Below are 26,659 nucleotides of genomic sequence, written 5' to 3'. Positions count from 1 at the left end.
ATGTTATGTAAAAATAACAAGCAAAAAATATTGGTTAATTTATAAACGTGTGTGACACGTTGTATAAAAGTTAACCGGTTAATTTATAAATGTGCATGACACGTTGTATAAATTACCAAAACAACAACCGCAAGAAAAATATATATAATTGTTCAGAATAATTATACGAATATTATTTGTATTCGGGCCGAGGGCATTCGGGTCTTTTCAGATTCGTCATTATCCGCATGACATGTCATCGATCCTATCCAGATGACACGTCATCGATACCGAAACAAACAACCGCAAGAAAAATATATATAATTGTTCAGAATAATTATACGAGCATTATTTGTGTTCGGGCCGAGGGCATTCGGGTCTTTTCAGATTCGTCATTATCCGCATGATATGTCATCGATCCTATCCAGATGACACGTCATCGATCTTATCCACATGACATGTCATCCTTATCCATTCAATGGCATATCTTGTAAATAGGCCAAACTTGGAGGGCATTTTGGTCTTTTTGGCATATCTTGAAAAATCGCTAATTCACTCATACCGTTTCGTGTCGAAACAGATCGGTATTTTCTCTCTTTCTCGGTTTCTCTCCCAAATAGTGTTTTGGTTGAGAAAAGAAAGTTATACGTAGTTGACGTATAATCTTGCGAGTTGTTGTGAAGTATATTTACGGGATCGATGAATAGTGTTTTACCGAATTTCACGGTATGTCAGTTTTGCATATTGATGAAACTGAGCAACCGAAAATTCGTGTTTACGGGTTTTCGTCTTTTTCTCGTGAATAGTGTTTTTGCAGAATTCCGCGGTTTACGTTATTTCTGGTAGAAGAAATAAACCGCTCTCCGGTTAGTCCTGATGGATAACCGATAGAGGTATCACACGTGTGATACTCCGAGTCGATTCCTTCCCTGGTGAGGCTCTACTCGCTCGGTCTGCATTCCAACTGTGATTTGGAAACAAGGTATAAATATGCTATATTAATCTATTTAATTGGTAAGTATATTAAAGTTTTAGAAATCAATCATGGAGTAGATCTGTAAAAAGGATTAAATTGGTTTTTGATGCCAAAGGAATACTAAAGGTGGACCGCCTTGGAAAGTTTCCTGACATACCCCGTTTAATCCTGAGCTTAAGTTGGCCGTAGAAATTTTTGTTCTACGGTCATTCCGCAACTTAAGCCTAAACGGATTTTTGGTTACAGCACCATAAACCCTAACAGGCACAATGAATGGATTGATTTATTCTTTCATAAATAGAGATCATTGCATAGGGTTTAATACCTGACAAATTCAAGTTAAATACTTTGATGCTTCAAGTTAAATACTAATAGTTTTTTAAATGCTCGATAATGATTGAGCAGTCCCCCCATGTTTAATGGTTCCCAGTTGTGCGGGGACGATTAAAAAAAATGAAATTTTGTGCGAGGACAATTAATGGATTGATTTATTCTTTCATAAATAGAGATCATTGCAGAGGGTTTAATACCTGACAAATTCAAAGTAAATACTTTGATGCTTCAAGTTAAATACCCGCAGTATTTTAAACGCTCATTAATGATTGAGTGGTCCCCCATGTTTTTTTTTGTAGTATCTGCGGGGATAAATGCGGGGTGGAGGCTACGGGGATTGTTATTAGCGTCCTTTAATATTAAACAACAACTAAGTTTTTAGTTCCAAACAAGTTGTGATAGACTAGAAATAAAACCTAATCAGAATCACAAACTTTCAGAAAGTTTTTATTTCCATAACAAATCTACATTTTATGTTGGTTCGCCACATCTATTACAAAAATGCAACACAGAGACTTTCTAGAAAGTCATCCATCATAGTACTACTTCTGCTAAAGTAAACTTAACTGCAGAGTTCCAATAGAATTCGGTGCTTTAGTGCTGATAGGATTGCATCCCCGTGACTCTTTTAGTATAGTTTATAAAAACATGAAACACTGAGAAAGAAAATGAAAAAAAAGGTAGGTAATAGAAGAAAAAAATAGCTTCTCATTCCCATTAATTAAAATATATAGGGCTGGAAAATTAAGTTAAATTAGTTTGTGTATGCAAAACGTGACTATATATTGAAAATTTTTCATAATTCGATGAACTGAATGAATTAATATTTGAAAAGGTTGTTGCATAGGAATATCATGAACTCATCACTATTGAACCCATATAATTGATAAAACTATAAAAGTGTGAGTACACAACTATTTGTTTATGTGGCATGCATTTTTAATGATAATGTCAAATGCTTAACTATTAATATTTATGCATCATTGTTTCTCTCTCTTTTTTTAAAGAGCACAAACGTATTTCATTTTAGCGGGTTCTATTTAAGAGCTTTATTTATTAAATAAAAATATAGATTTTAAATATAAAAAACATTATTTTTAGCTGGTTTTTAAAGTTTTGATATTAAGTTATTAGAGAAAATCAAATAACCAATTACTATATTTAATACTATTAACTTAACAATCTTCATCTTAAATTACACATAATTATTTAAATACATAAAATTTCAAAATTGTTTTGTAAAATGAACTATATAAAATAATTTTGTTAAATACGTGATAGTATTAGTTTAGAATGATAACTATGATTAAATTTAGTTTGTTTGCATTATATGTGTCGATACGCATAAAATGGATTCAAACAATCTAAAATGTATTTGAACGCAAATGTGCCCCTCTCTTATGAACCCTAAGTAAATTTAATAAACCCTTAGATTTAAGAAAATCATACCAATCAATAGAAGAACACCAAGAAAGGATGCAAAAAAAGTTCATGAATCCTAAATCTTATCTGGCCAACACTAATTCTGATTCACATGCATGGATCTCAAAGAGATATGCATTGATATTGATTAATATCAAAACCTAATGGCTACTAATAGATACGGAGACTGACAATGGAGTCCCCACTTGTCAAGAAAATCAGAAAAAAAAATGCAAAATAAATAAAAAAAAATTCAGAAAGTCCCATGAAACTCTAGAAATATAATAAAAGCAAAATTTTAGTTTCGTATTCATCTAACTAGCTGCAAGTTCAAACCCTTCATTAGCAGAAATTCAACAGTGCTACCTTCAAATCCTGGTTTTATAGCACTATTGTTTTCGTATTCAAACTATTAATCTAAACTGCCAAATGTTATTTATTTATAAAAAAACTGTATGTGATCAAATTTTATTTTTTTTATTTTTTTTACTTTTTTTTTATATATTTGAAAAAAAAAAAGTACATATATTAGCTAAAAATCTTTCAACCAATTTTATATGGGATTGAGAAACAAAGTTTGAATATGTACACTAGATTATCTATCTCTTCTTTCCTTTTCTTAATTTAAATATTTGCACGTTTGCGAAACATGTGTTGCTCGTAAATATAATGTTAAGATATAATATACAATTAATTTATTCTTATAAATTAAATGGTTCGGATTCATATGATTTCTTCCTTTTTACGAGTACAAATGCATGCAATTTTCAATGGCTTGAAAGAGGAGCCATTGTATGATAATTGCCCCATCTTGGTTCAAATTAAAGTAGAAATTAATGTATTCAGGGGTGCATACAAATGGTCAAAAAATTAATCAAATTTGTATGATACTTTCATTTCTAACATTCACTGTACAGACATTTATAGGGGTGAAAACGGATCGAATACGGATCGGATAGTGATAAAACCATATTCGTATCAGTTTTGATTTTCCGGATACGGATACGAATCGGATATTAATCGGATATGAATACGGATCGGATATTAATCGAATACGAATCGAATATTAGTCGAATACAAATACGAATACGGATATAAATCAAATTTCTAATTCGGATATATATATTACAACAAGATTGTATAACATCAGTGGAGTGAATTAAAATTTTTAATTGTAAAACAACAAGTATCCACATTTGAAATCAGAACAAAACTAATTAACTAATGTGTTATTTAATAAAAATAAAATGACCCATCATAAACAATAAATTACATCAAAACTCAATTAATTAAATGAGAAAATAATTAAAAAAATGATTATTAGTATTTTTGAAAATTTATTATGGATTTTTAAACCTAAGATTTAACTTAATGAGAGAAATAAAAATTCAAGATGTTGTTTGAATGATGATGGAGTCTCATGACAGGACTTTTCACTCATGGATGGCCACATAGATCCCACCTCTTAATTCTCCTCTCTCTATTTCTATTACAGGCGGACTCCACCTGTATCCGAATATTCGAAAAATTATCCGAAAAATTCAAAAATCCGGATATCCAAAAAATTATCTGAAAAATTATCCGATTATCCGAAAAATATATCCGAAAAATGAAAAATTCGGATATCCGAAAAATCAACCTATCTGGATTTGAATTATCCGTATCCGTATTCGCTTCCGAAATTAAAACCGAATTCGTATCCGTATCCGTATTCGTATCCGCAAATTATCCGTATCCGACTATCCGAATCCGAAAAATTCAAATACGAATCCAAATTCGGTCGGATAATATCCGACCCGTTTTCACCCCTAACAGACAAGTGGTCAAAAGTTTTATCATTGTCAAGCGGTCAATTTTCTTAACCATTTGTTAATTTGTCAAATTTGCCCTATCTTGGTTCAAATTAAAGTAAAAAATTAATACCCCATCTTGTATGTACAGTAAAAATTAATTTCAAAATTTGTATGATGTTTGCCTCTTCTAAGATTTATAATTAATTTTAATGCATTCACTGGTACCGTGGTACGTATAATACCAGTGATTGCTGGCAATGACTGACAAGAAAAGGTTTGATCATTTTTTTTTTTTCATTTTGAAATTCTAGTGAAGTTTAATTATCCTGTAACTGCTGACTTGTAATTTATTTTTTTCCATTTTCAGGGACTATATGGAGAGCAAATGCACAAATAATAAATGTTTTTTTGTTGAAAGAGAAGTACAGAGAAAAACACATTGGTTAATCAAGGATCATTGTGTCGAATGTTTAAAATTGATACATTATATAGTTGATATTTTGAGAAGCTTTTGTTCGGGCACATGAAGTCAGGTTTGTAAATTAAAGTTGGTTATTTGCTATTATTCACTTCTGAATGACTTTAAAAACAGTTGCTTTTACAAATAATTCATTTCAATTACAATTGGACAGAGTAAATGACCAATCAGCAATTAATTACTAAAAGAAAACAAAGTTTCAGCTTTCAGCATATTCATGTTACGTACATATTTATGTGAATATCAGATTTAACACTTCCTTTTGTTTGAACCCTCAACATATGAAGAAACTTATAGTAGATTTTAAGTTTTGTTCCCAGAGTGGAAGCATCAGCATTTGATTACAAGAATTATGGTACTAATGTTCAAATAATGTTCCATTAAAAAAAATATCAACTTAACAAGGTACATTAAGCTGATTTGGTATCATAGTTTAGTTATCTGGCTGAGCACTGGCATGTAACCCACAAGTGATCTGTAAAAAGATCAAAAACAAAAAAATAGCGAATTACATCAAACTGTACCGATCTTTCGGATGAAATGACAAGTGATATCATGTTTTCTGCCTCTTGGATGACTTTTTACTGGACAGCAACTTGATAACTTGGCTTTTCTTATGACCTGTCTGAAGGTCTGAAAAATGTGCATAGTTTCGGTTGCCTTCAGAGTTCAGTGGGAGTTTAGAATGCCAAGCTTCACGCAACCAAAGCGTCCGTTGATAGTTAGACGGTCCCTCCTATTATATAATATAACATAGTTATGTTATTATGTGACACGTACCACACAAGCATGATGTCGTTATGAAAGAGCTACTGATTGTGTGCTCCTATTTTGTGCAGTTTCATTGAAGGGGTAAATAGTAAATACTATATCCACCAAATTATTGTTTTTATTCATATTAAACAATAACATATTAAAGCTTACTTACCCCCCCCTGTGTTTTTATTCATATCAAAGCGTCTTTTTATGTTCTTATTTTCCTTTTTGATTGGGGGTGGGCAAAAAAAGTGGCATTACCTCTAAATACAAAAAACACAGAATACAAGAGAAATTTAGCAAATTGAACAAGTAATATTACCACATGAATTAGGTGTAGAGAATCAATAACAGGGGAATGATGAAGCAAACAAATTAGGTCTTGTAAGGCATTTCCGTAGAAGCACATTGAGAGTTTCAGACTTCTCAAATTAGGAAACATCAACATATCTTTACCTGGTTCCACCAACGGGTGAAATAGATCAAAGCCATTCTACAAAGATATCAGTTCCAATTAGACCCAAACTAAATCAAATCTACATGTACAATAATTAATGTTAACAGAAACCATAGAGATAAAATTAAGATATAAACACAAATATCAGATTTGAGAATTGATATATATTAAAAAATTGGGATTCTAACTTCTAAATGCAACACATATTATGGATTGTGGGTGCACTTTCAAGTATATTAAGTATTCAAAACTGACTGTTTATTCACAAAATAGCCTAAACATTGTTTCTCAATGCCATGTCAACAATTTACTTGCAATATTGTGGGTTTCAGATAAAGATGCAGAGGCTTAGATGCCAGAAACCCCTCTAAGTAATGATGTACTTGGTATAATATCAGACAAAATACTATACCAGCATCTTTCTTTAGGAAAATATGAAAAGCATACTAAATTCTAATAATTATCTATCTGGTAATACAGTACAAGCATAACAAGGTAGTGAAAAAGAATAATACAAGCATAATTTGGACGCACATTCTTCAGATCATTTTGCTATTCTAAAAAACATGGTGCCCAACCAACTGCATATTAAATTTAGGGTTTAAGTATAGCCTACATAAGTGGTGGTTATGATGTTATTCCATGAAGTAAAAAAAAAATACCCATTCCTCCAATTCTACTTCAAAGAACCAGCAGAAAGTAACACAGTAACAAGTCCTTTTTTGTATTCTAGATTTTTTGGCTATTTAAGTGAATTAATTCAACTATGACCTTTATTGGGTAGTCAGATATCTCATTTTATCCTTTAATGCAAGGATTTATTCAGCAACTAAGTAATTTGAGCGACACAAGTGGTTCAATACATACCTTATCAAGTCCAAATCAACTAACATAGAAATCAATGATAAAATGCAACGATAAAATCCAACGACAGAAACTAAAAATGCAAGGAGATTATAATTTGGTATTGAACATTCTTCTTAAAACTTCTAAGAGGATAATGAGTGTGTTACCAATATCATTTTGCCCTTATATCCTAGCATATACATCCAATTTACTATATAAAGAGCAAATTAAACTAGTGTAAAAAACAACTTACCTGCTTCCGCCAATGGGTTGATCCAGGAAAATACCACATTGGGCGAGATTCCCCAATTTGAAGAGTCAACTCCGACACATTTGAAACAGTTTTGAAAATGTCTCGTAAAACCGGCACACTCTCTTCCATCAGTGATGAGATTTCAACCGATGCCTTTCTCAATTCAGGCATCTCTCATTAAAATTGGTATGGTTCATCATCAGACAAGCAGATACTCAAGTCGAGAAATTCAAGTTTAGGGAAGAATAGACAAATCTTAGAACTTGTTGATTCAAAGCTTAATTTCAGAATCTTCAGCGACTGCGAAGACAGATCAAGAGTATCACGGGTAGGTTTCTCAATGCATAAATATTCCAAACTTGTTTGTTCCATGATGAAAGTTTTTAAGGCATAATTAGACATTGCTTTAATGTAGAGGTATTTGAGTTGAGTTAGGGGGAAGGTAGGGGGAAGAACAGGTTCAAATGATGACAAAAATAAGGGAAGAACATTGATCTGAAGAGAGCGAAGAGATCCAAAGGATAGGATAAGTGGGAAAACTAACTCAAGGGTATTACAATGGATATGAAGAGAGAGATCTCGCATACCTAGCGAATGAGCACGCTTGAGCCAATTTGGGAGGCGTTTCATCAACAAAGGTGTGTTCTCTGTGTTGAGAGAAAATCTGAGTAGTGGAGCAGAAGGATCGCGAAGACGGAGACAGCGGGAGGTTGCGTCGTTGAAGCGGCGACCTGGGGGGAAGTCGTAGCAGTCCAGCTCAAAGGAGGGGGAGGCGGTCCAGAGATGGCGGAAGCAGCGAGCGACGAGGGATGTACGCACAGCAAATTTGGTGGGAAGAAAAGAGAGAATCAGGAGGAGGAGCGGCTCGGGAAGTTGGGAAAGCCGGTCGACTCCTTCCCCTTCCCCTTCCCCTTCCCCTTCCCCTTCCCCTTCCCCTTCCCCTTCCCCTTTCCCTTCGAGATTGTTGTTCGACATTGTTAACCAACGGGGGAGACAGAGGAGGCCAAGGGGACGGAGGGAGGGAGGGAGGGTTTTAGTTTTTTTTTTTTTTCATTAACATTGGTACCTGAAAATAAACCCTACATTACAGGTCAGCTATGTTTGGATGACGGCCATTTTTATTAATATCCCTAAAAAAAAACTTAATTTTAAAAATGCCCCTGTGTGCAACTTTTTTTTAAATATGCCCTGACCGTCTGAACTTCGGGTGGCCCAAAAACCCTGTGAGGCGCCAGCCCCTGGGGCGCCCCATAAGGCAAGTGAGGCGCCAGCCCTTAGGGCGCCCCATGGTGTTTTTTTTTTTTTTTTATATAGATCTTAGTATTTTGATTTGAAGAATTTTGTGAAGAAAAACGGATTAATCTGGACCGCACGTCTTAATGGGTTATTTGACTAATCTGGACCGTCGGTTAAAGGATTTTCATGCAATTGACTTCTCTGAAAATAAAATTCTCCGAGATAAACGTGCTTCGTAGCCTCAGACACCACTCGCAGGGGGCTGCCGCCCCCCTGCCACCCCCCGCATACTCCTAGAATCAGGCCCACATACATAACATTAAGAACTTGGCATTTATTATGGTTTTTATAATATATGTATAATATATACATACACACATACACACATACATATACATATACATAAAAAATAAAATAAGTTTGAGGGATTAGAGATTGAGTGCGTATTTGCTCAACCAAATGATAAAAAAAAAAAAAAAAACACCATGGGGCGTCCTGGGGGCTGGCGCCTCACTTGCCTTATGGGGCGCCCCAGGGGCTGGCGCCTCACAGGGTTTTTGGGCCATCCGAAGTCCAGGCGGTCAGGGCATATTTAAAAAAAAGTTGCACACATGGGCATTTTTAAAATTAAGTTTTTTTTTAGGGATATTAATAAAAATGGCTGGGAGGCCGTTTGGATGACAAGAATAAAAGCTATTAAGAACCAACCCAAAAAAAAAAGAAAAAAAAAGAAAAGCTATTTGAAATAACAACGCGCATTCAAATAATATTTTGTTATTCAAAATAGTTAGAATAATTATTATTCAAAAATGTGAGAGAGGAAAAAATAATTTATTTTTGGATTTCCACCAACACAGTTCCGAAAAAACAAATTTGATATTACTTTTGGTATCTCTATGTCGTGACAATTTGTTTGAGATCTCACTTGCCTATTTTTTCTCTTAAATAACACCTTGTTCACACTATTCTTTATTGGTTACAAGTTATTCACTATTCTACATGTATAATCCAAACAACATTTTTACTAATCCGAATAACACTATTTTCACACTAATCTAAAAATCACTATTTTTTTCTCTATTCTTATTTATTATTCTTAAATTTTGCTATTCTTGCTATTCTTGCTATTCTAGCTCTCATCCAAACATATTGGAAATAAAAGATATTGGTACCGGAAAGAAATACTGGATTTTTTTATAAACCATAATTAAATTTTTTTTAGAAAACCAGCATAATTATTTTTTTTTTACAAAAATTATAAGAACTGAAATGCCATTTCAGCCCCCCATTTTTTTCGGACTGAAATGACAATTCAGTCCGTGTTGGTTTTACAGCTTTTAAAAAAGACAACCACAAAAAATCCAAAAAAACCTCTGAACTGAAATGGCATTTCAGTCCCACTAAGTTTATTTTTTTTCATCCCGCGACATTCTCTGGAGGGAGAAGAAGGGTATTTATAAACAAACTCTAAATAAAAAATATATATATAATGGACTGAAATGGCAATTTAGTCCGCCCTAAAAAAATGTGGACTGAAATGACATTTCAGTCCGTAGGTGTTACACTAACGGCCACACCAATTTTGCTGAAAAGTCTATAAAACTACCTCGAACTGAATTGACATTTCAGTCCGAAAAAAAAATTAATGTTATGAAAATGATATTTCATTTCTTACAGTTTTTCTAAAAAACAAAGTAATCATGTTGGTTTTTTAAAATTATTATTTTTTAATTATGGTTTATAAAAAATTTTGGTACTGAAAAAATAAAACTTGCATCAAAACTTAAGTTAAAAAAGGATAAAACCCCAAATATTACGATGCATGTCGCTATCCATTGGTAGAGTGGAAAAAACACGATGTGCTCTGATTAAAATGTAAAGAGATAGTCACGGTACACGAATGATTATGCTACGTGAGTCACGCCTTGTCCAAACGTGATTCGTGTAATAATTTGATTATAATTTAAGTTAGTTTATTCAAGATTCATCATTTGGTCAATATCTAAATGTTCTAATTATTACGTGTGACCATGTGTCATGCTGTGATTAGATTTTTCATGTAACATGTTGTACTGAATTTTCTAAAGATGACCATGACACGGGACACGCGAATCACGACACGTAACCGACATGCATGTTGTGCCGTTTCATATCATTATTATGTCGTTCTGTGATGGAGCCGGGTCTGCCATGCCATTTTCCCAGTTAAATAAAAGGAAAATTACAAAAAGACTGTACAGAATGAACTAATTGCTATCCGCTATCTTAAGATTGTCTTGTAAGTTTGATAGTCTAGTCAGTGCAATAATTATTGGATTTGAATTTTTGATATTAGGATCACTGTCTTATAAAATTAATTTTTTTTATATTAGGATGACTTTGGCTGATTTTGAGTCCAATTTAAGTTGAACGAAGGGAAATGAGAAGGGGAAGAAGGGTCTGACAAGCTGGGACCGCAATTAGGTGAATTTCAAGTGGCATATATAGCTTTGCATCGACATTAATTAATGCTTTGGTTCAGAATTAAGGAAGCCCGCATGCATGTCTGGGTTAGGTACTCTACTGCGAATTGAGGATTTGGAGGTGGCGCTTGAGGATCGAGGTCGTGAGATTAGTCGACGGAGGTGAGGAAATCTCGTCAAAAATAGAATCGCTGTAGGTAGGCATGTTCACAGCTCAGTCGACGGCTCTCTGCTACACTCAGCTAAAGGACAAAACAAGCGCGCGATTTCAAATTAACAAAATTTGTGCTCTGCGTGTGTCAGTGTATGTATAACCGTCAACAAAACAGAGCAGATGGTATTTAGAGTGGAAAAAATGGCACGTCAAAACTAGCTCTATCACGGAACGACACGACATGTGTGTCTGTTACGTCATATGACTAGTGTATCATGTGTCTATTACGTCATGTGACTAGCGTATTATGTATCATGATCAATTATTGACAAAAATGACATGGCACGGCACATAATCGCATTGGACACGACACTGAATCACTTTGATCACGATACAATGCGGCATAGAAAACACGTTACATTTAGTCACAAACACATTTTTTTTTCTAACATTAATTCTTCATTTAATATTTCAAATAATTATTTAATATATTTTTTTGGATATTTTTACGATTTTTTTCAATAAACAAATTTAAATTACAAAAAATAGTCAAATTTGATAAAATGTGACTAACATGACCGGTTACAGCACATTTAAACACGAAACAACTTGCTCATGGTGTAACTTGTGCGGTATGACTTTTTGCGTAGCATAACTAAATTACAAAAAATAGTCAAATTTGATAAAATGTGACTAACACGACCGGTTACGACACATTTAAACACGAAACAACTTGCTCATGGTGTAACTTGTGTGGTATGATTTTTTGCGTGGCATAACTAAATTACAAAAAATAGTCAAATTTGATAAAATGTGACTAACACGACCGGTTACGACACATTTAAACACGAAACGACTTGCTCATGGTGTAACTTGTGTGGTATGACTTTTTGCGTGGCATAACTAACTCTCGATATTTTAATCACAACATAACACGTGAAAAATTGACTTAATTACGGCATGACACAAAATCCAAGGGCGCGAAGAGCAATGTGCGGAGAAGAGGCAGGAGACGTAGAGAGAGGGATGTGAATTCACTTCAACAAGGGTGGACCTACATGGTCTCAAAGGAACAGCTGCTCCACTGGATTTTGAGTTTTAGTGGAGATCTATCGATCCCGACCAGCTTTGTCCCTCCTAAAATTTTTTTGCCCCCACTTCTGATTATTCGATTTGTAATTTGTGTTAAATTTAGGATTAAAATTGAAATAAAATTGTTGAATTTTGATTGGTAATTATAATTATAAGTTAGAGTATTTGAAATTAGAAGTTAAAATATTAGAAAGTATAAGTTAATGCCTTGTTTTTTTATCGATTATCAAATTAGTTAATGAATTTAAACCAATTCGATATTTTTGACTCCCTCGTGGAAATTAATTAAAGGAAACAAAATTTTGGAGAAGGCGAAGAGAAAGAGAGGAGGAAAGTGAGAAAGTCTCCTCCGAAATAGAATCGGTGTGGTCATGTTCACAGCTCGTCAGCACTCAGCAGAGAGTGAAAGAGTTCATTTTAGACTTCTCTACCGTTTGATCCGATTCATGCGTGCCAGATGGGCACGAATCTTGAAGCAATGCGCACAGGTATTGAAACAAAGTGCACGGATCTTAAAACAGGTCGGATGGTAGATTGGACAGATGTTCTCTTCGTTTACACCCTATTCTATTCAGTATTCATCGACCTAAGTTGCTCGACCTAACGAAGAACGAAAGATCAGACCGGAGCTAATCTGACCGCTTATCTTATCTGCCCGAGACCGAGACCGAGAAGGCGAAAGCCGACGGTGCGCTCCCAAATTCCTCTTCCGCTGCTCACTTTTCCGGGAAAAGAGCAGGATAGGAATCATTTTCTTCATTTCTGAAATCCAAGCAATTACTTCCCTAAACTCCGAGGTTTGAGAGACGAAGGTTTTCGCTTGGAAAACCTAATACTACTACTTCTACGACGACTTGTTTCTCATACTTCCTACTTTGGTACTCTCTCTCTCTCTCAGAATTTTTTTTTTTTTTTTTATTGTTTAACTTTAAGGGTTATATACTTGTTTAACAAGTTTTTGTTCCCAATTTGAAACCTTGAGTGTGTATTTGTTTTTTTTCTTTTTTGGGTTACCTGTTGTTCTTGCCCCTCAATTTTAACATATTTTTAATGTATAGTTGCTGGACTGAAAAATTGGTTAGATTGTTTTAGAATATGAATTTTGATAGGTTACTGGTAAAGGACTATGCTAAAAGATCCATATATTTGCATTTATTTTATTCAAGATTGAACTAAAATCAGAATTAAATTAAGACAAATTGACAAAAGCTACTGCATATTTATTTTGTTGAAAAAAGGTCCAGGTTGGCCTGTTTGCATTTACCAGTAACTTCTAGGCTTATTTACTTGTTTAACAAGTTTTTGTTCCCAATTTGAAATCTTATGTGCATATTTTTTTTTTTATTACATGCTGTTCTTGCCCCTCAATTTTGACATATTTTATAATGGACAGTCAATTTTGACATATTTTATAATGGACAGTTGCTGGACTGGAAAATTGGTTAGGTTGTTTTAGAATTATGGAGTTTGTTAGGTTACTGGTAAAGGACTATGCTGAAAGATGCACATCCTGACATCTATTTTATTCAAAATTGAACTGAAATCAGAATTAAATTGAGACTAAAATTCACAAAAGTTACTGCATCATATATCAACTTCAAATGCCTTTTCCGTTATAAATTTCTTGCTTAGAATTTCCTCTGAATTATATTCCATTCGTAAAACATTCTTTTCATGCAATGAAGTCTTTTTAATTAATACTTTTTGAATCTTTAATCATTTTTAGATTTGATCAGGCTTGCCTAATGGCAAGTAAGGGCCGAATGCCTCTGCAACAATACCAATACCAACACCAACACCAACACCGGCCTCCCCAGGATCCGGGTTTGTTGCAACACCTGGACCCGTTTGGTCCGGGACTTGGTATCCGCCCACCACCTGGCCCCTTTCCTTTTGACCTAGAGAGGAAACTTGATCTGCAACACGTGGAGATACAGAAGCTGGCCATAGAAAATCAGAAACTTCACAATTCACACCATTCTTTAAGGCGCGAGCTGGCTGCTGCTCAGCATGAATTGCAAATTATCCAGGTAAGACGGGACATGCTTTGGTATGGGTTCTTCTGTTGGTTTTTTCGGTCTAGGAATTATATCAATTATGTTATAGCGCAGGTATGAATGAATTCGCATCGATATATCAAATTTTGAATTGATCTGTGGTAAATCCGGACCGGTCAAAAATACTGACCCTCCTGCATACTGAATACGCACTGAAAAATATTTGGCCCGGCCTTAGATAATGAAAGTTTGAGATATCTCAGAGGATACGGACTCAGGTGTGAATAAATACTGCCGAAAATATCACTCTAACTGAGAGTTTGGTTAATGAATAAATGTTCTTTCTTTTGTGAGCAAACAAATGATAAGTCTCAGGCCCCTCTTAGAACCAAGTAGGAATAAGGTATCCAATAAGGCTCAAGAAAGACTTGACCCAAGTGAAACAGTTATTTGTAAGGAAATCAAAGAAAATAGCCAACATAAAAAAAACAAAAATAAAAGGTTTCTAATTCAAATCACGCTAGAGGAAGCAAACATTCTTATTTAAACTCTGACACAGCTTGCTTTTGATCTCTGCGAGAGTTTTTGAAAATAGTAGCATCTCTCTTATGCCTTATATGATGAAAATGAAGATCATGAATTGTCTTAATTGCTTGCTTATCCAGTTTATCACTAAATCTATCAACATGTGATGCATTAGTTATCCTTATGTGCGTGTTATCTTCACTTATTGACATTCCAGCTTTAGTATCTGAATTTGATAGTTTGTCTATTGTCCCAAGATAAGCACAAATTGTTAGTGTGGCAATAGCTGCACTGAGATCCGAGATCTAATTTCACTTGATGCTAACAACTTTGAATCCACTCAAAAAAAAAACAACTTTGAATCCACTCAGGCACACACAGATGCTGCGAGGGGTGACGAGGATCAACAGCTGAGGGTCATGATTGAAAAAATAAATAAAATGGAGGCCGAATTAAAGTCTTCTGAGAATGTCAAAACAGACCTTCAAAAGGCCCATGCCGAGGCCCAGAATTTGGTAGCTGTCAGGCAGGATTTAATTGCTAAGGTGCAGAGTATGAGCCAGGATTTACAGAGAGCCATTGGTGATGTACAACAAATGCCAGCTCTAATGTCTGAATTGGATTCTCTAAGACATGAGTACCAGCAGTTCAGGTAACTTGTGTCTTAGTCAATAATCAAATAAAATTGATTGATTAATTAATTATATGACTGCGAGTGAGACTATGGTACTATGCATAGTGCAGATTGTTCCATACTATGGATCAGTATCTTCGTTTTCAAAGTGCAAATAGTCTATCTGAACCGTTCAACATGATCTCCATATGGAAATGTACCTGCAGACTAAGTTTTATATTTTTGAGAATTGTTTTACTATTCTTTTTAGATAGGTAGAAAATCACTACATTAGAATGGTCTACAAGTACATTTTCACTACTTTAGAAAATCATGACTTTAAAATTCTTTAATTTAAGTGATTTTCTACCTATCTAAAAATATAGTAATAAAATTCTAAAAAATGTAAAATTCGATCTACAAGTACATTTTCATGTGGAGATTATGTTGAACGGGTTCAGATTGACAGTTTTGACTTTGAAAATTGAGATATTGATGTATAGTACGGAACGATATGCGCTATGCATAGTACCATAGCCTCACTCATTAGGTTGTAAAGTTATCAAAGGTATTCGTTCCTCCTTAGCATATCAATTTATCAATCCAGCTTAGCCTGACTAAACATCCGTGACCAAATGAACAAAAGACATTAGAGAGTAAAATATGATTTCTTTACTGAAATAGGTATTTCATTTCAACTATTTCAACTAAAAATGTACATGTAGTATTTTTTTTTTTTACTATTTTTTTAGATAGGTAGAAAATCACTTGATCTAAAAATTCTAGACCATTCAAAAGTAGTGATTTTCTACCTTTTAAAAAAATAGTAAATTTTTTTAAAAAATGTAAAATTTTGATTGCAAGTACATTTTCATATGGAGATCATGTTGAATGGTTCAAATCGACTATTTGGACTTTGAAAACGAAAATATTGATCCGTAGTACAGACCAATCTGCGCTATGCATAGTACCATAGCCTTACTCTTAGACAATAATCAAATAAAATTGATTGATTAATTAATTATATGATCTGGGTTGTAAAGTTATGTAAGTCCATTCGCCCCTTTGTAGCATGTCGATTATCAATCGACCTCAAATAAGCCTGACTAAACATTGGGTTACCAAATAAACAAAAAAACATCAGAGAGTAAAAAATGATTTCTTGACTGAAAAATGTATTTCATTTTAACTGTTTAAGTTTTGCGCAGATTAGTAACATGAATAGACTCTGGTGGATCATTTTATTTAATTGAAAGGCCAATTGATTTTAACTGAGATTTAACTGCTTGAATATTGATCAGGGCTTTCCTAGACATAATTGCACAATTGAATGTTATGGTACCATCACGGTCAGGTCGTACCAGTATTCCCATTGAAAGCAACTGAAATTTATTGAAATGTATATTGTAGAGGTACATATGAGTACGAAAGGAAGCTCCGACTTGACCACTACGAATCTTTGCAACTAATGGAGAAGAACTATGTGGCTATGGTGCAAGAATTGGAAAACCTCCGTGCTGAGCTGGCAAATGCTACTGGTACTATATTACAAGAAATCAGCTTTTCACTACCTTAACCTTTTGATCATTCAACCTTGTTATTACTGAAAAATTAGCATTTTAAAAAGCAAAATAGCAAAAATAGGCTCCCAGTATATTTTGTACATTTCAGTACAAGTGTAATACTGAAAACATGATCAGTTACTTAATATGACCTGACATTAAAATGTTTGATTTTTATTGTAGGCACTGCTTATGGTACTATGCCTGCTCAGAAAGAGAATAATACACCAGCTCAGGTATGCATGTTTAGCATTTATTGGGACAGGATGACATCAAGATAATGCCTATTATTTTTTTTTTTTTCTCATTTAATTTCACATTTGTTTTCTTTTCAAAAGATGCTTATTTGCCATTTTACTGTAAACAGGGACAGGTCATGCAAGGTGGTCAGACTGTACCGTACAGTGGAAACCCAACAGGTACCATCCCTCCTCGGGCTAATACTGGAAACAACCCTAGCCCTAGCCCTAACACTAACACTAACCCTAATCCTACTCCAAACCCGGCTCAGGGTTCATCACCGTATGGACCGGCACAGGCACATCTCGCTCTTTACGGTACCGGACAGGCACCTCAGTCGTTCTACGGAACAACACAGGTTGGTTACCTCTTTTAACTGGAATTTTAATATTAGCTGGTTGGAATATACTGTGACCTGACACGACACATCCTTTGTAGAAGTCATGCTGGTTCATTACCAGGACCAAAACCTACAGTTGGATTTTATTTTATTTTTTTATCTGTATTATCACATGTGAGCCTGCACAGGGGCGGAACTAGAAAATTTGGGGGGGGGGGGGGCTAAAACGTAAAATGCATAATATGTGAAAATAAATAATGTGTTGTCACTGGGATTTGAACCCAAGTCTCTACAATCACTAAATGGAATTCTAACCACTACGATACAAGCACACATTTAGCATTTCTAGCATTTCATGAGAGGGCCTGAACTATATAAAAACTTTACCATTTCAAATCAATTAAATTTCAATATACATAATGGTTATACGTAGACCCGGCCTTGTGCCTGAACAATTACTATATTTTTGTAAGGCAAACTTCTCATTCTAGTTTAACCCTTGTTTCATGGGACAATACCTGATTTGTACATATTGAGATCAGGTATTAGATTGGTTGCTTATTTCTTTGGTATTTTTTCCATTACACAGGTACCTCAAAATTTATATGGATCAGCACAGTACCTATATGGACCCCCTCAAGTACCAACTAATTCTTACGGGATGGTACAAGCACCAATTCAACAGGTACCGCCACAACATTACGGGTCGGTGCCTTATGGATCCACACCGCCTACAAGTCATGTACCAGTTCAGGGTCAAAATAATCCAGCCCGTAAATAAGCAAGTTGTAGTCTACATTAAAAAGCTATTTATTTGATCATTTAAATGAGAAATTGTAACCAATGAGGAGGAATCAGATCTTGTAATGATGTAACATCTGCTTATAGGAAGCATAAACTATTTCTATTTGTTTAATTGTTGTTTGGTCTATGTAGTTTTTAGGTGGTATTTTAAGGCTGATTTCATTTATGTTACTTTTGTGATGATATTTGAAAAAGAATAAAAAAAAATGTGCGTGCATCATTTTTTTTTTTTTTGGGTTCATGGTTTTCCTTGTAAGAACTGCAACTTTTTTTTTTTTTTTTTAATTTATTTGTTCACTTATGGTGGCACAATTGAACCCAAAATTAAATTTGGTTGCTCATATTTGGCATCCTCAAAATCAAACTTCGTTGTATGAAGGTTATTTTCATATTGCATGAAAATAGGAAATATTTTCATTATTGATGCAAAAATGATGCGATCCGTGAATTGTCTTAATCACAAATTAGGGGTGGCAATGAGCTGGGTTAGCTTGTAATTTAGCAATTGAGCGAGTTGAACTAAATTGGGATTAGGAGTACGAGTTGAAATTTCAGATTATAATCATCAGGAGTTGATTCATTAGATCTGTTTTAAAAATAAATATAATTTTTATAACATTTTGGAATTGAAATAGACAAACAAATTCATAGTTAGTTGAATTAGATGTCAACTTGAACACATTTAATTTTGATTGAGATTTAGTTAATAACAAGTTAAGTCGGTAACAACTCAATCCACAGTAACATTAGCGAACGAGTTACATAGAAATCAGGATCCAAGCACAAGCACAAGCACAAGCTACAAGCTTTCTTACCACGACTGATATAAAATAAAATTCACATGATCACGAACACAGTACGATCCAAAATTATATTTTGTCTGGATGTGAATTTTAAACAAATTTGAAAATTTTCAAAGAAAAAAGATGGGTGAGTCGCTGACAACTGACAAGCGTCGGCGCAGAGGAGAGACACGTGAGGATCAAAGAGCTCGCCACGTGGCATGTCAATACCTGAAGGATTTTCAGATTCAGTTTAACAATAGACCTAAAAATTCGTTGGCAGGCACTAACTTTAATTATGAAGAAAAAATAATTACACGTGACTAAACGAGTCATCATGACGTGACTAATGTGTCGTAACTATTTATATATCATAATTCGCTTCTATTTTTTTTTATCAAGATACGACATGACACATAATTAAAATTACAATGTATTAATTACGACATTTTTTTTTATCAAGATACAACATGACACATAATCAAAATCACAACATATTAATTACGTTTAATACGACATGACTGCACAAATTTACTTCAGTAATCAAAACACTTAAATTAGACAAACCAAAATTTGAGTCTGAGATATGAATTCTCAAAACCACAGCTGACAGCTGGAGCAATTGCACCTTTGTTCTTCCTAACATCATCTTTTATAACATTTATTCAAAGGGACAAATGGTGAAGAGAAATTATATAATTGTTACAATAATAAGCGGACATATTATATAGATTTTCTAATATCTTTATTATTAGGAACTATATATATTTTTTTATTTAATAGATGGCAAATAACTTAGGTGGACAGAGGGCAGGCCAGGAGGAGGCTAAGTCCTCCATACAAGTAAAAAAGTTTTTATTTTTATTTTTGTCTTTTAAATTTTTTTACTTTAGCAAAACTTATTGTTATAGTCCTCTCATAAAATGAAAATTTCTCAATTTTCTCAGTTCTCTGATTTCACCCCTTGACACCTAGAAGCATTATCAACATGGAAATTCAGAATTTAACTTGAGGAACTCCAGCAAGAGATGCCTTCAATTTCTCCGGTGAGTGAGCGAGGTCGACCATGTTTCCTTTCAAGTATTTCTCATAAGAGGTTAGATCGAAATGGCCATGGCCGCACATTGCCATCACGATCACCTTCTTTTCTCCGGTCTTTTTACATTCCAATGCTTCCCTGATTGTAGCTGCAATTGCATGGGTTGGTTCAGGTGCCGGTATGATTCCTTCGGTCCGGGCAAATTGTATTGCAGCTGCAATTCAAAATTACAACATTGTTATCAAGAAATACATGAAGGAAAAACAAAAATGAACAGGGTTGTTTTGCATCCCATATAATTACTACTGGAGTACTGGTAAATCCCTTTTAGCTCTATTTTTTTTTTCACTCAATCAAGAAAGACAAAGTGCTAGTATAAAAGTTTCTATAACACGGTTTTTGCGAATCTTAATCAAATTCGAGTTTATAATACCTTGGAAGCACTCAGTTTGTGGAATTCCAATGGCTTCCATCAGCCCGAGCTCGTAAACATGCGAAATTAGAGGCGCCATCCCATGGTACCTTAGCCCTCCTATGAAGCAAATAACAAAATTTTACTAAAAACAGAAGCACAAAATAACATTATACAAGTTTATTTATAGCCATCAGCATATCAAGTTTCCTTTTTTACTAGAGTATGTTAGCAGTTACATTTTCTTACAAGGTAACCTAAAAAACAAATTTCCTAAATTGCTTAAGCCCAGAAAAGCGATTGTTGGTAGGGGGTTCAAACGGTCAGTTTGGTTAAGACTGAATTAAAATAGTCAAGAAATAAGAGAGATGAAGATGAACCAAATATGAAAAACCAAAAAAATTCAAGTATCAAGTAACTTTTGATTTGTTTGGTTGAACCAATATAAGAGAGTTTAAACTGAACCAAATAATAAAAACCAAATTAATTCAAAACTTCAACCGAGCTGAACCATTTAAAGTGAAAAACCGAATCATTTAATTCAAAATTTGTTGTTTCGGTTGAAAACCAAATAAAACCGGATCCAATGAAGACCCCTAGTTGTTGGTGAGATGGCAAAGTAAACTACCGGGCTACTGGCTAATCATACCAGCACAGTACCACTACTAGCCTTGATTTTACATGTTATCAAAATTGGCATAGAAAAACTAATAATTACAAAAGCAACAGATTGTCAGTACCAGCATGGATTGGGTCGGGAATAAAATCATGACCAAGTGTATGCATCTTCATCAAAGGTGTCAACCCAGCCGTATCCCCGAAATCATATGCATACACCCCTTTCGTCAGAGATGGGCATGCGGTGGGCTCCACAGCCCGAAAAACCGGGTTCATCCTCCCCTCTATCTTCTCCCTCATTAAAGGGAATGCCAGTCCAGCAAAATTGGATCCGCCACCAGTGCACCCAATAACCAAATCGGGTTTCTCATTTATTGCCTCCAGTTGCTTTATACACTCTTCACCTATCACAGTCTGGTGCAGTAAAACATGATTGAGAACACTGCCAAGGCAGTATTTTGTGTCTGAGTTGGTTGCGGCAATTTCAACTGCCTCAGAGATGGCGATGCCAAGGCTTCCAGGGCTTGACGGGTCAGATTCGAGGAGTTTTCGACCCGATTCGGTCACAGTTGAGGGAGATGGGTGCACCTTTGCTCCCCAGGTCTCCATCATCAGTCTACGGTATGGCTTCTGGTCATATGAAGCTCGTACCTGCCATACCTGATACGAAATAAAGGATGCAGTTGCATTATATTGTTTTTGTAAAGATATATATTAGCATTTAGGATGGCCTTATATAAGATCACCAATTAACCTTGTACCTGGTACTGGTACTGACTGTTACTGTAACCTGTGAGAAGAAGTCAAAAGTCAAACCTCACAATTCAGGCCGAAAAGGCTCGAAGCGAAGGACAAAGCACTGCCCCATTGACCAGCACCAGTCTCAGTTACGACACTTTTGACCCCTTGCTGAGCATTGTACCAAGCTTGCGGTACAGCTGTGTTTGGTTTATGTGAACCAGCTGGGCTGGTACCTTCATACTTGTAGTATATTCTAGCCGGAGTATCGAGCAATTGCTCAAGCCTCTTTGCCCTGTATTTAAAATAACAATAAAAAAGAGTGTACCAGTTTCTCTTTATAGAAGGTGTACCAGTATTGAGTCAGACTGGTCTAGTTTTGATATCAAGTTTTATATTAATGGACCCAGAGAGAGGCTATGGTACTATACATAGCGCGGATGAGGCTGTACTATGGATCGATATCTGCATTTTTAAAAGTCCAAACTATCAATCTGCTTAACATGACCTCCATATTAAAATGTAATTTGAGACCAATTTTTACTATTTTTTAGAACCTTTTATTACTTTTTTATAGGTTAAAATCACTACTTTCGAACAGTCCAAAATCTTTAGATCAAGCAACCTTCTACCTATGTAAACAAATAGTAAAAAGAAACTTAGAAAATGTAAAATTTGATCTCCACATGCATTTTAATATGTACTCATATTGAGCCGTTCGGATCGATTGTTTGGACTTTGAAAATGGAAAAATTAATCCATAGTACAGACCAATATGCGCTATGCATAGCTTCACTCATCAAGTATTATATTATTGGACCCAAGTAAACAGGTACCTAATAAGAGGTGTGGGGCGCCAAAGCCGGTAAACATCTATGATCTCCTCTGGTATATCAATGTACCGGTCCCCACTGATTTCTTGCTTTATCAGCTCCTCAGCAAAAAGAGGAGATAAATCTTCGGGATTAAGCGGGTTGTGGGTTTTTGGATGCAGAGGTGGTGGCGGTTTCACCTTTAGATCTGATACAAGGTTGTACCACTGGTTTGGTATCTCAATTTTTGCATTACTGGTACCGGCTGTTGCTCTTGTGTAGTACAAGGGTTTTCTTGGCAGGTTAAGAATTGGCTTCCTTTTGTAGCATGCTGACTGTTTGCCATGACCTAACAATAGCAAATTAATTTAAAAGAAAAAAAAAAATGTAGTTAAACTGAGCAAAATTTCCTCATACTTTTAAAAAATACTGCTGACAGATATGGCATTACAAGCTTAATAAACAGGAGCTAAATTTTTATTATTATTATTATTGTTGTTATTAGAGTGAGGATATGGTACTATGCATAGAGCAAATTGGTTTGTTCTATGAATCAATATCTTCGTTTTCATATGGAGATCGGGTTGAATGGTTTAGATTGACCGTTTAGACTTTGAAAATAGAGATTTTGATATGAATATGTGCTATGGATAGTACCGTAGCCTCACTAATAATAATAATAATAATAATAATAATAATGGTCACCTCTGTTTACTGATTACTGTTAATATAATTTATTTATTTTATTATATAAAATGGTCTCCAAAGGGAAGGACCCTGTACTGTATATTTCAACAGTAATACAAGGCTAATATAATACACAGAACAAAACAAATAAAACCAGTTACTAATGATAGATTAACAAACTCAAGAAAAACAAAAAGTAAAATAAAAAAAAAAATATGGAAGAAAAATATATTTTAGTACCTGATGAGAAGGTGGTGGAAAGAGAGGTAGGTTGACAAGAAGCAACCGCCGCCATGGAAAGGTAGGAAGCCTTCTTGATCTTGTCGAGATATAAAATATAAGTGCTTTGGAAATATTTGTACTATTTATTTATTTAGAGGAAGATGATTGCGATGATGCCGAATTTTTTATTAATAGAAAATATATTATTAAAATATCGAGATTCAATAACGTTTGCGGTTATCTTCGATAACTAAGAAGAACGGGGCGCGTAAACCCGTCCTAGCGGACGGACCAGTTAAACCCGTCCTAGCGGACGGACCAGCTAAACCCGTCCGATGTTAAGCCCCCCCGCTTAATTAATCAAAATCATCCGATAAATCGAAAAAAAAAAAAAAAAAAAATGAAGACTCGGGACGGGGACGTCAAGCCCGTCCGAGAAAAATCGAAAAAAAAAAAAATAGAATGAAGACTCCGGACGGGGACGTCAAGCCCGTCCGAGAAAGAGAAATCGAAAAAAAAAAAAAAGTCACGGACGGTAGGGACAAAAATCACCGTTTGAGGGACGGCTTAAGACATCCCGTCCAGCCCAAAAAAAAAAAAAAAAAATACGGACGGGTTACTTCATCCCGTCCCACAACCTATTACTCCCCTCCTATCCATCCCTTTCGCAGAAAAAAAATTTGAGTCCGTCGGTGCTTCACAGAGACAGCTCCACTCCACAACGCCTCCTCTCTAGGACGGAGTAAAGCAGTCCGTCCGGATTCGTGATTTTCTCCTGTCGGCCATCACCGTCGCTGTCGAACTCGCCCTCCCATCACTCAATCCATCACTCAATTAAGGTAATTTTTTAATATACAAAATTAAAATAAATTACAGTAAAAATAAATTAATTGATAATAATTTGTTATCAAACTGTTAATTACAGTGAATTTTGTTAATTGCACTTAAAAAAAAATGATAAATTAGGGTTTCAGGGTTTATAAAATTTAATTCATTTATAGACTCATTTGATATGGTATAAATTAATTCATTTTAATATATTTATTTAAATTAGTCCATAGCATAGAATTAATAATGTTGATAGAATTATTGTAATTAATTTGTAGACTCATTTGATATGGTATAAATTAATTTATTTAAATTAGTCCATAGCATAGAATTGATAATGTTGATAGCATTATTGTAATTATTCTTGAGATTAACTATGTACTCGCAATTATTAGATATGAATAATTCATAGTGTTATTTTGACAATATTTTAGCCTAAAGTTCATAGTTCATTCATTTTGAATTTTTTAGCAATGCAAGTAATTTAGGTAATGCAGGTACTTATTTTCGTAATCTATTACAAAAATGAATTGAATTAATTAGATCTCAAGTTTATTAGTTTGTTAAGTGTATTTTGCAAGAAGTAATAAATTAGATAATTTATTCATCTCGTATTTTATTTATTTCTTAATTTATTTATTCTTGTGAGTTGTAGAGTTCTTAGATAATTGCTTAATTTAGTAATTTATTTAATAATGTGAGTGGTTATTAAAATTAATTTTTTCAAAATGTTATGTATGCAGAATGTCAAGCAGTCGTGATGAGGGTGGCCCTTCACATGCTGCAGCTGTATATGGTGATTCTGGTTTTCATTCTGGTTTTGATTCTGGTTTTGATTCGTCATGGTCAGCAAGTAATTTTAGCAATTTATTATGGATGCCGCATGACCAACATAAGGTCTCACGAATCCATGATGATGTAAGTTATTCCATGAATCATTTAATATTTTTTTTATAAAATGATATAACTATTTGAATTACAATATTTTTATTTTAATCAAATTGTATAACATTGACAGGATTACAGAGATGTAGGAGTGGACCCTCGAGGTATCTGGACTGGGATTGAGTACCACGACCTTTGCAAACCATTCTTGCTTAGACTCGGTTTGTATCAGGTTTCTCAAATGGGTCACATGAAAATTGACCTATCACTCCTCGCTGGTCTCGTGGAGCGATGGAGACCAGAGACTCACAGTTTTCATCTTCCCGTGGGAGAGATGACAATTACGCTGCAGGATGTTTCTTGTCTCTGGGCGCTGCCGATCATGGGGTTACCGGTGACGGGTCCTTCAGACCGTGCTTGGTCTATCTTAGTGGATCAGCTTCTTGGAAATGGTACCGCAAGTGCGGTGCTTAAAAAAAAGAAGAGATCGGGGCCGAATGACGCGCAAGAGGTTCGTTCGCAATCTGGGTATGCTATAAATTTGAGAGAATTGCGTGATCGATTTGCTGGAATGCTAAACCCGGAACCGAATGAGCCTACAGAGGAGCAGGTACGCCAGTACACAAGGGCATATGTACTCGATTTATTCGGGTCTATATTTTTTGCTGATTCGTCGGGAGATTCGGTTCCGGCAATGTATTTACAATTTCTTGGAAATCTTGATTCCCCGGAACAGTACAATTGGGGTGGAGCTGTTCTAGCTTATCTCTACAGGAGCCTTTGTGTTGCGGTTCAGCGTAAAACAAAGCTTATGTCAGGGCCAACTGTGCTTTTACAACATTGGTGTTGGTCTCGATTATCAACCGGCTGTCCTCGTCCCTTAAATGATTGGAGTCCAAATTGGGGCCATCCAAACGGACAAGAGTGTCCAGCATTCGGAGATAAGTGGTGTTGTCTCCATGATTATCGCCAAGGTCACAATCGGAGTGGAGTTAGTTACTTCCGCAACGAACTGCAGAAGCTCGAAGATTACATGGTAAAATGGGAGCCTTACAAAGCGATGTTACTTGAGGTACCGTGTAAGCTGCCATCACGAGTTATTGATGAAATGGGTGTATGGCTAGCTCGTGTGCCACTTGTGCACTTTTGGATAATTGAGCATCATTACCCAGATCGTGTGATGCGACAATTTGGGTTTGCACAGGAACTCCCGCCACCACTGCCGCTTCCCGAGGATGAGGTACGCCGGTTACACAAATTTGTTCACAGTGCGAATGTGAGACTAGTAAATTGGGGTAATGCAAAAGCCACCTCATGA

General features: G+C 35.0%; 4 protein-coding genes across 6 annotated transcripts; 2 read left to right on the top strand and 2 right to left on the bottom strand.

The window, feature by feature from the left end:
• Positions 1-5,315: 5,315 nt before the first annotated feature.
• Positions 5,316-8,208, bottom strand: LOC144549253 (uncharacterized). 3 transcript variants are annotated; one of them, XM_078297975.1, is made up of 4 exons: positions 7,881-8,208; positions 7,294-7,593; positions 6,060-6,230; positions 5,316-5,717 (listed from the first exon to the last, which is right to left on the bottom strand). In XM_078297975.1, the coding sequence occupies exons 2-4, from the start codon at positions 7,462-7,464 to the stop codon at positions 5,535-5,537; spliced, it is 525 nt and encodes a 174-aa protein (XP_078154101.1). In that variant the 5' UTR covers positions 7,465-7,593; positions 7,881-8,208; the 3' UTR covers positions 5,316-5,534. The 3 variants fall into 3 exon arrangements, 2 of the variants coding, with proteins under 2 accessions (XP_078154101.1, XP_078154102.1); XR_013509634.1 differs by lacking the exons at positions 7,294-7,593; positions 7,881-8,208 and adding an exon at positions 6,966-7,286 and having other exon boundaries at positions 6,060-6,923; XM_078297976.1 differs by having other exon boundaries at positions 5,316-5,714; positions 7,294-8,208.
• A 4,629-nt stretch (positions 8,209-12,837) lies between these two features.
• Positions 12,838-18,428, top strand: LOC144549406 (protein FLX-like 2). The gene is made up of 7 exons (XM_078298131.1): positions 12,838-13,115; positions 13,964-14,267; positions 15,131-15,411; positions 16,783-16,910; positions 17,118-17,170; positions 17,302-17,532; positions 18,104-18,428. The coding sequence occupies exons 2-7, from the start codon at positions 13,983-13,985 to the stop codon at positions 18,293-18,295; spliced, it is 1,170 nt and encodes a 389-aa protein (XP_078154257.1). The 5' UTR covers positions 12,838-13,115; positions 13,964-13,982; the 3' UTR covers positions 18,296-18,428.
• A 1,604-nt stretch (positions 18,429-20,032) lies between these two features.
• On the bottom strand, positions 20,033-23,701 carry TSBTYPE2 (tryptophan synthase beta type 2). Its single transcript, XM_078298010.1, has 6 exons — positions 23,647-23,701; positions 22,744-23,083; positions 21,986-22,202; positions 21,292-21,829; positions 20,573-20,671; positions 20,033-20,353 (listed from the first exon to the last, which is right to left on the bottom strand). The coding sequence occupies exons 1-6, from the start codon at positions 23,699-23,701 to the stop codon at positions 20,097-20,099; spliced, it is 1,506 nt and encodes a 501-aa protein (XP_078154136.1). The 3' UTR covers positions 20,033-20,096.
• A 1,499-nt stretch (positions 23,702-25,200) lies between these two features.
• Positions 25,201-26,659, top strand: LOC144549291 (serine/threonine-protein phosphatase 7 long form homolog). Its single transcript, XM_078298009.1, has 2 exons — positions 25,201-25,374; positions 25,475-26,659. The coding sequence occupies exons 1-2, from the start codon at positions 25,201-25,203 to the stop codon at positions 26,657-26,659; spliced, it is 1,359 nt and encodes a 452-aa protein (XP_078154135.1).

This window comes from Carex rostrata, chromosome 35 (assembly GCF_964058835.1).
Source record: "Carex rostrata chromosome 35, lpCarRost1.2, whole genome shotgun sequence".
NCBI lineage: Eukaryota > Viridiplantae > Streptophyta > Magnoliopsida > Poales > Cyperaceae > Carex > Carex rostrata.
The sequence above is the reverse complement of the archived record's forward strand: the minus strand, read 5'-3'. Positions and strand labels throughout refer to the sequence as shown.